The sequence below is a fragment of the Haemaphysalis longicornis genome, unplaced genomic scaffold (genome assembly GCF_048455015.1).
Source record: "Haemaphysalis longicornis isolate Haplotype H1 unplaced genomic scaffold, Haemaphysalis longicornis Haplotype H1 scaffold_6, whole genome shotgun sequence".
NCBI classification, from domain to species: domain Eukaryota; kingdom Metazoa; phylum Arthropoda; class Arachnida; order Ixodida; family Ixodidae; genus Haemaphysalis; species Haemaphysalis longicornis.
The window spans coordinates 104,242,079-104,251,015 of NW_027526407.1; the positions used below are offsets into that span (position 1 = coordinate 104,242,079).

Genomic DNA, 8,937 nt, shown 5'->3' on the forward strand with positions numbered 1-8,937 from the left:
GCAGGAGATCCGGTCACTACTTCAGAGCGATGGCCGCAGTGGTGCTTCATCCGGGCTTGGCTCAAGCTGCCGGCGCGGCTGTGCGTAGTCCGAATTATTCGGGGTGGAGGCCCCTCGCGTTCAAATTAACGAGCTTTTCAATGCATACGCTTCCATGGAGATTTGGCCGGACCAAATCACACAGTTCAAATTACTGAAGTCCGGATTTTAACAAGCTTTCACTGGATCCTGACTGCTCAATTCACTGGCATAAGTTTTGACTTTCTCCTTCACTGAGCTTGTAAAGTACAATTACAGTAAACTCCCCTTAAAATGAACTCGAAGGGATCCTGAAAATTTGTACATATTATCAGAATTTAATTTTCAGCAGAGGTTTTTGGCATGGTGGACATTAAAAGAGGGTAAAAGTGATCGTCCTAACCGCGGAGTTCACTTTAGCCGAGTTCATCTTATTCATTTACTTTGTGAAATCCACATCCAATCCCCGAGCCTGACTACCCGGCTCTGTGTACGGGCAGGGCCACAAGCAGGCAGGCAGCGGCAAGCTTAGCAGTGCTCCAGATAAAGCTCCTAAGGAACCTGGTCCCACTACACACCCACCCATTCAGCGTGTTAAAAAAATGCGGACAAACACTATGGCCCTCGGACATTAGCCGGAAGGGACAGCCGGTAATGTTCCCCGGTTGTGCTTGGTGCGTGGTTGATTCCCACGTAGTTCGCTTCCAACAGGCTTCACACAAACGTGAGCCTTGGGTGGGTCATGTTTATGCCAATTCCCAAGGAGCCCATTCTTGCGCCAATTCCCTCAGGTAATGTGCACTTCCTTTACGCACCCAGTGCCTCCAACTGGTTCCCTTGGAACACTCCTCCTATTCTTCTAAACGTCAGCTAGAACGATCTCCACTCTTTGGACTCAGTAGCCCAGGGGTAGAACCCCAGGTTTTGGTCTGAACAGCCTAAGTTCAAGCTCCAGCAGTGTAAATTTCTTTTTTCCAAATTTCGGTAATTTTTTTTACAGTAAAATGTCCGCTTAGCTTACTTCCACGCGTTCTTTCTGTAAACAAGGGTGGTTTTGTACGTTTTACGCAGGCTTAGGGGTGGGGCGCAGCATACCGTACTTTCGCGCGTATAATCCGCACCAAAAAATGCGAAAATTTCAGTGGCAAAGTAGGAGTGCGCATAATACGCGGGGTTTTTCCTTTAGTGCAGCTTCATGGCAATGCGCGCTGTGCCGTGATCATGACCTTATGTACAACAGTGAGGACTGCGCTGCGGCTCAAGTGATAGCTCTAGCAAAAGCAGTGACACTAAGTGAATTGCGACTTCCGCCTTGCAGTCAGTGTATTCTACTGGCTAAATATACGCCTTTTCTGTCTACGTAGTACGAGATGTGTTGCTTGAGCAGTAGCTTTGGTGCAGCCTTTCCTGCATAAAATGTGCGGGCAATATGCGAGAAATTTTTTTTTTCTCTTCCAGCGGGCTGAAAGTGGGGGTGCGGATTATACGCAGGGGGGGGGGGGGTTATACACGCGAAAATATGGTATCAACTTGTTGAACTAACTCTTTGCGTCGCTCCGGAAGTGAAACGGAATATCGATGATAATGATGATGACGGTTAGAGGCCCTTCCTTTGTATCGGGATGTCAGTTGTCACCAACCGACTTGACTGTGTTATTCTCGAACACAGTGGCGCACTGACCTCTGGTGGTGGTCGTAGCGCTTCTTGGCCGGGTCGTAGACGCCGCCGACGTCCACGACAACGTCGCACGTGTCCAGCACAGCTGGGTCCCGGGATCTGCACGAAAAGCAGGGTTGCCGCTTGCACAGCATTAGGGCCAGTGCTGCTACAGGTGCAAAACAAAATTGCCACTTGCAGACAGAAATAAAACAAACAAACAAACAAACAAAAAAGGTCAGAGGAAACAAGCGCGCATAAAAATAAAAGGACCCAAAGCAGAGATTATAAACTCCCAGTTGTCCTTAAGCCATCGCTCAGCAGACACGAAGGCAAAAGCCTGAGACATGCATACACTGCTAGGCCTCTCTTTGGAACAGCCAAGGCCACTCTCTGTGGAAGTATGTACCGCATTGCTAAGGAGTATGAACCACCTGCATTGTCAATGACCACGTCCTTGGCAGTAGCAAAAGGCGGCCACCCTCGCCAATATGCCACAGATGCTCCAGGGCGAAACTCGAAAACATTACTTGAAGCGCGTAACTCGAAGGAGCACTCAGAAGGCGTCGATTTGGCATCAGTGCTTTCGCATTCACAGCTCTTATTAGGTGCTTAGGTGCCCTCAGAGTCTTCGCAGAGTACGCCACCGTGGAAGCAAGCCACCGCTCACCTGACCACCGTGGCGTCCTTGTAGTCGGGCAGCTGCTTCAGGAGGAAGCAGGCCAGGGCTTCGTCACAGTGGAAAGTGCCATTGTGTGTCCCAATCGTCCGGCCCATGGTGCTGGCTTTTTTGCAGGGGGGCTCGCTTGCCATGGACAGCGACCTGTGGTCAGGGGACGCGCATTTGTAAAAAGCAACTCCTTTGACGCAGTCAATAACGCTCCTTCGCCTTGTTTGCTAGTCTGAACTTCTGCAATAAAAAATCATCTTCACTCCCCCAAAAGAGCCTTTTTAAGTTTCTCACCCTCACGGCAAAATGACAATACCTGGGAAAAAGAATTTTACCGCAGCCCTGGCTATCGTGCCACAGTCGCCCTTGGTGGAGGGCTTGGCTTCAGCAGCACCATCACACTGCACACACTTTGGGGCCAACTTATTTGCTAAACACTGCTTCCTGCCACGTGTTTGCATCACATGTATCAGCACTGTACCTGCATCGATCAATTGTTGCACCAATTGACATACGATGTCAAAGCTGGCATTACGGGCAGCACTTCATAGCGTCAACCCTTCTGATCGTGGCGCCATCTGATGGGATGCGAGAAAGACGCGTCACGGTTCTGGTGGAACGCCACATTATGGCCCGAGTTGAGATGAAACAGCCAGCTACGGGACATCCTTCTCTTGTGCCACAGCTGCAACGTGCACGACCAACAATGGCTGCGCAGCGTAGCTGACACGCTGGCTTGTAAATTGTGAAACGATGAGACGCTGGGCATTTTTGAGCAAGACTGCTTGGGCCCTTGAGAAGATGCAACACAAACAACCCCACAAACTTCGTACCGTTACGAAGCAAAAACTGGGGCTGCCACTGAAACCAAACTTTCTATTTTATATAATAAGTGCACGAAGGCCGAAAGCTGAGGTAGCATAGCCATACTTGTAGGAAACAGGGCCATGAACCCAAAATACAACTTTGCCCAATTTGAAAGACTTAGCTTTCGGTAACTTACTTGGTTTTATTCCAGCCGCCTAAGGTGTTCTTAATGTGTGAAAAACGCAAGAAATTTTTTAAACTTTCGGATCTCGCGCTGCAGTGATGTATTACGGGCCGGAGCAGTGTAATATGGGCACGCATCAAAGCTAGTGTATGCATGTGGTGAAACAGGGGTGTTGGCCAAATTTTGAACAGCCACTTTTGAGTGGGAGATTACTATTGAAGAGGTCGGCCTGAGCTCGGAGTCTTTTTTTCAAGAACTTGGGCCCCGTTCCCTCTGCCATACATGGTATGGGGAGTGCATGTCTTGGGGGTTGGTTTACGGATGATGCTCGCGCCAGTTTTATATCAAAGGAGAACTTTAGCCTCAGGGCATTCAATATTTCCTTCACCTGAGAATTTCGCCTGAGAATTTTATATCCAGTGGGAGTTTTGGCCCAACAAACCAACTGATTGTAGAAACCTGCTCTGCCGTATTCTACACTCCAAGGCCTTCGAGTCTGGCACTGGGTGTGTTAAGGGGGAGGTGGAGGGCAGAGTTGTGTGGCCTTTGGATGAGCCCATTACACTTTTGTAAGTCAATGGCTGAAGGATTCAGGTAGGGGAGGGAGTACGTAAACCTAGTGATAATAAAGACTTGGATAAGCCCTTTTGAGTCCTCTGCAATGGTTAGAAATTTGTCCGAGGAGCCCAGTAGTGGTGTTGGATTTTCCGAAAGACTTGTGCATTAGCCCATTTGCCTTGGATCAGCATGCCCAGGACTTAAAAGGTAGGAACCTCTGAGAACGGGTTGTCTGCTAGATGAACTCTACTGCTAGGGGTGCCTTGGATCTCCTCTTCATGGGCAACAAGAGGCATAAAACCTTATCGGCGGAGGAGCAAGTGAGTCCCACATTGCCCACATTTGGGCAAATAAGTGCCCAAAAAGCCGTTTGCACGAATGCCACAGTAGCGCGTCGTACTGGCTTTTAGGTCCATCACATTTACATAGAGCAGACTAATGCACTGCATCCCCCAAGTTGGGCAGATGGGGGCACATGGCAGGTGCACCATGCAGTGAAAATTCATTAATTCGGATCGCTGGGGAGTACAACAAAATGCATGAATTATCCAAATGTCAAATCATCGAATGAAGAACAAAAAAAAAAAAAGCATATTTACAATTCTTTTACGTGCTCCTTTACTTTGCAAAGAATTCAGTGACGCTAGTTCGTCCTTTCGCGGCTAATGGGGCAGAAAGAACCCGTTCTCGAACATGCAACAATTCGTGCAGAGCAAGGGTATTGCAAGGAGCATCTAGCAGAATTCTGCCAGAACAGCAAAGGCACCGGCAGCTTCTTTTGGGCACCGTCGGCTGTTTACTGGCCTTGATATACAGTTGACTCACAATAATTCAAAGTCGAAGGGACCGCAGGATTTTGTTTGAATTATCAGAAGTTCTCATATATATATATATATATATGTGACTCTGGGCAAGGTGACAGCACACATTATGATTAGGCATTGATTTTAATCACATTTTTAAAATTTCTAAGCGCTTTTAAACCCTAGCTGCCCAAATAAACAGAAAGCAGAGGTGTAAGTTCCACAAGCCTAATGTTGTGCATGTCACTTTCATAACTACCATGTCGTTTTTCTTTTTTTGTTGACACGCGACACCCAAATGCGTAATTGTGCGCTTTTCTCGTTGTTTTTGCGACAGTGGCCCGCGTGGTTTTGACCACTTCGACAAGTATAGGCAGTCAATCATGTTAAGACGTTTTTTGAGGCCTGTTCATTGTTTTGGTTTCTAATGCGCATCGTGAAAACGGTAAATAAGGCTAGAAAGTTGAGAAACGTCACGGTTTACCTTACTCGTGCTTCAATTCAAGCATTTTTTAGGGGCGAAGCTCCTTAGGGCGTGGGTCTGTCCATCCTCGACGTATGTATGTAGCCACCTCTAGTTTAGTTCTTGGATTGTTTACTAGATGGCGGTACTTGTATATGATGAAAAGATGCGCTTGGATTGTTTACTAGATGGCGTGGCTACCTCTAGTTTAGTTCTTGGATTGTTTACTAGATGGCGGGGAGCGTTGTAATAAAATCCGTTCGCTGTTGGCGCCCGCTCGGAGTCGCCCGATGGATAAGGCTGCAGATGTGCGAGCCCGCGAGGCAGAAGCGCTCCGTGAAGCTGCGCGACGCCGCCGCCAAGATCCTGCCGTACGAGAGCGGGAGGCCGAAGCGTGTCGTCTGGCTGCGCGACGCCGCCGCCAAGATCCCAGCGTTCGAGAACGAGAGGCCCAAGCGTCACGGCAACGGCGCGAGGACCCTGCCGTACGCGAAGCGGCACGGCTGCGGCACGAAGAGGATCTTCAAAACGTCAGAGAACGGGAAGCGGCGAGAAATCGCGCGTATCGGCAGGCAGACCCCGATGCAGTGAGAGTTCGTGAGGCGTCTGCAAAACGCATCAGGCGAGCTCAGCCCCAAGGTGCCGACGCGCGGTTTAAGCGAGACTTTCTAGACGTTACGTTCGGACACAGATGTAGTGGGCGAACTTTCACTGAAGAGTCACGGTTTTACCGATGATTTCCCCTCAGGAGCTTCGCCCACTCATCATCATTCACCCCGTGGATATGCTGTGAATTTTTTTTTACTAGCAATGCTTTTCTCCTTAAAGGCTTGAGGCGCTTATTTTTCTTTTTTATGATTTTATAAGCACGCAAATTTTCAAATAGTTGCGGGAAAGCGGTAGATATTTTCCAATATGGACACACAAAAAGTACGAATTAACTGAATGACAGAGCTTTAATTAAACGGCTTTTAAATGCACTGGAAGGATAGTGGGCCAACCAAAAATTTGAATTTTGTTTGAATTAACCGAAAGTATGAATTATCAGTTTGAATTATCGTGAATCTACTGTACCCTCGCATCCTCCCCACCGGAAGGCGGATAGAGCGAGTGAGCCAAGAACGATGCGCTGCAGCTCACGTAGGCCCCTGAAAACTGACCCAGAGGGTAGCACACAGGAGTTTCGCTGCACAAAAGCAAGCACCGGCCCGGTGTACTAGGAAGTGCTGCATAGAATCACGGATCTTGACATTTTCCCTATAGCTACTCACCACTAACTCCCATAAATATTTTACTAGAGCGACATTTTTTTTTCTGCTTGTTCTATTGTCAAATGATTCCAACTTTTCCATTTTTTCCACGGTATGTTGTATTTTCCACAATATCCTATTGTTAAACAACGTTTGATAACGTTTGTATAACGTCTGCAACACTTACTGGTTGTTTCGTGCTCACAACTTGTTATCTCCAAAACAACTAGCATAGGAGGTCCCGCATGCAATTCGGAAACCTTCGAACCTCCTCCCATAAATTCACCCCAATGTTAATACACTCTTGTACTTCCCTGAATAAATTTGAATTTGATACTGATTGATTGATTGTAGGGTTTAACGCACCAACACAACACAGGTGATGATGTGCGCCATAGTGGAGGGCTCTGGATTAATTTTGACCACCTGTGATCTTTAACATGCGCTGAAATCTCTTACACTTAGGTGTTTTTGCTTTTCACCGCCATCAGACAAGCGGCTGCCGCGGCCGGGAAACGTACCCACGTCCTCATGCTTGAATTTGATACTGTCACATCAATGTAAAGCAACCCTTTTGACTTTATTCACTAGGTGTGCATCTCTGCCTGGCATTCCCTGGGTAATGCTATTGAGGCGACGGGAGTGGTCTGTTGTCAACTCATTCGGGTTCCAGAAGTTCTAGGATGTCCAATGTACGTTTCATTTCCAGGTTGCCACGTATCTGGTCGTACATTTCGCCCCGTTGGTCCCAATACAGTTAGACTGCGTATTTTTCTTTTACGTTAGCCTACAATTCTGATACCTTACAGCCATAGCCTGTAGTTATCTTTGTTTCTCTCCAGTGTTTTTGGATGCACATCCTAGGTGTTGCAGCTGGGGATCTACGGTCTCCAAAGGAACCTCCGTGTCAACGGCTTTCGTTACGGACTGAGTGTCCGCAACCAGATGTTTTACCCAATTTTGGAGATTTCATAGATCACAGCCTACTGACGCTTTTTTCTGGGCCTCTTGACAACTCCTGAATGCGTGCAAGTTTGTGAGGATCTGCTGTCGCGAGTGAGTTTAATGGTGTGGGATAGGCTGAGATCACTTTGGATGATAAAGTGATCACTGAAAAAAAAGAGCTGTCACTAATGTTCCGTGGGGGGACCTTGAGACAGGGTAAAAAAAGTGAGATCTAGAAGTGGAACCTTTTTGGGCTGTGCTGCCAATTCGGGCGGCAATATTGAGTACAGATTCTAGCGCAAAAAGGTGGATCGGAGCCTGGCCCGAGGTCCCTTCACTTTTTTGAGCACTTGGAATAACTCAATGTCGTGTGGGGAATTAAGGACTCCCACTACAATTAGGGAATCGGTGCCGGTTTCCCTCCTGGCCAGTGGAAACAAGGGGTCAAATCAATGAAATCAATTTTTATTTCCAGATTGGGTGGTTTCTTGAGTAAAAGCTGCATAAGTACCTTGACGAGGCCCAAGAAACCACAACAATCACAAAAACACAAGTTTGCATTTCAACTAGTTGAACCTGTTTCTGCGCTCTTACGCTCAGGATTAAAAGTTTTGATGCTTCCCCTTTCCGTGGAGAATTTTTAACCAATCGAATTAGGTCGAATGCGCTGGGATGTTTCTTTGAATTAAAACGGCTGTTACCGGATCCGCTTCGTTTCGGAATGCTCTGCAACCGGGAGGCTTCACTGCTTTGCCCGGCAACAGGTTTCAGCCCACTGGACGTGTCACTTGCAAGTTACTTCATATTTTAATCCCTTGAAGTTTCACTGCCAGACAAGGACTGCCGCGGTGCCCTCATTCGTCGGGGAACCTGTCCAGATGGCCTGTTGACGCTGTCGAGGACTTTTGTTATGAACGTATGCATCTTGGTGTCTCTATGCTAACATCAATGCTCAATTGAAGAGTACGCAGGCCCATTTTTCTGTTCAACGAGCAGCTTGCGGGTTTACGAGAAGGTTTTCTTCTTTTTTAGGACAGTGAATCTGTGACCTAACTTTGGCATAAGAACAAAAACAACAACAAAAAAGTAGTCGTCCACTCACCAAGCGTGAAAAGGCGCTTTTATGTGCAGCGCGCGAACTGACCGTAACACTACAAGTGAAGTTAGGTTGGATAAGTTGCGAAGCATAAACTGCTGAGATGAAGCTGGAGAAACCGTTTCGCTAGAATGATTTCTCAGACAGGTACGAAAACGTCCACGTTACTTAGCACGTGGTGTATGTGCCGGCAAAACAGACAAGAGCTTCTCCTGTGCAACTTTCCAAACAGAACACAAGAAAACAGCATGACGTCATGGGCAGTCCACTCTCGCTACCAGGCCGCTGCTTCACCGAGAAACCGAAACCGAAAGCACACCCATGCATATCTGGCGAATAAAGTTTTTAAACATCTCCTTCCGGGCTTCTGTGGCCAGATTTTTGTCAACTCTGTATTATCAGCTTCGCTAAAAGTTGCCAATGATGCAAGATGCACGAAGAATTAATGCTGAATTCAAGCCCCAATGTAAACTGTGGGAGGTGGTG

The 8,937-nt window shown here is 47.5% G+C and overlaps 1 protein-coding gene across 1 annotated transcript in view; it reads right to left on the reverse strand.

The window, feature by feature from the left end:
* The window catches only part of LOC144141107 (MYG1 exonuclease-like), a 26,056-nt gene extending 17,345 nt beyond the window's left edge, over positions 1-8,711 (reverse strand). The window contains exons 1-3 of the mRNA XM_077672635.1: positions 8,458-8,711; positions 2,346-2,498; positions 1,700-1,795 (exon numbers count right to left, since the gene is read on the reverse strand). Of these exons, the coding sequence (XP_077528761.1) occupies positions 1,700-1,795; positions 2,346-2,498; positions 8,458-8,543 (335 nt within the window). The 5' untranslated portion in view covers positions 8,544-8,711. The remainder of the gene's footprint in view (positions 1-1,699; positions 1,796-2,345; positions 2,499-8,457) is intronic.
* Positions 8,712-8,937: the final 226 nt, after the last annotated feature.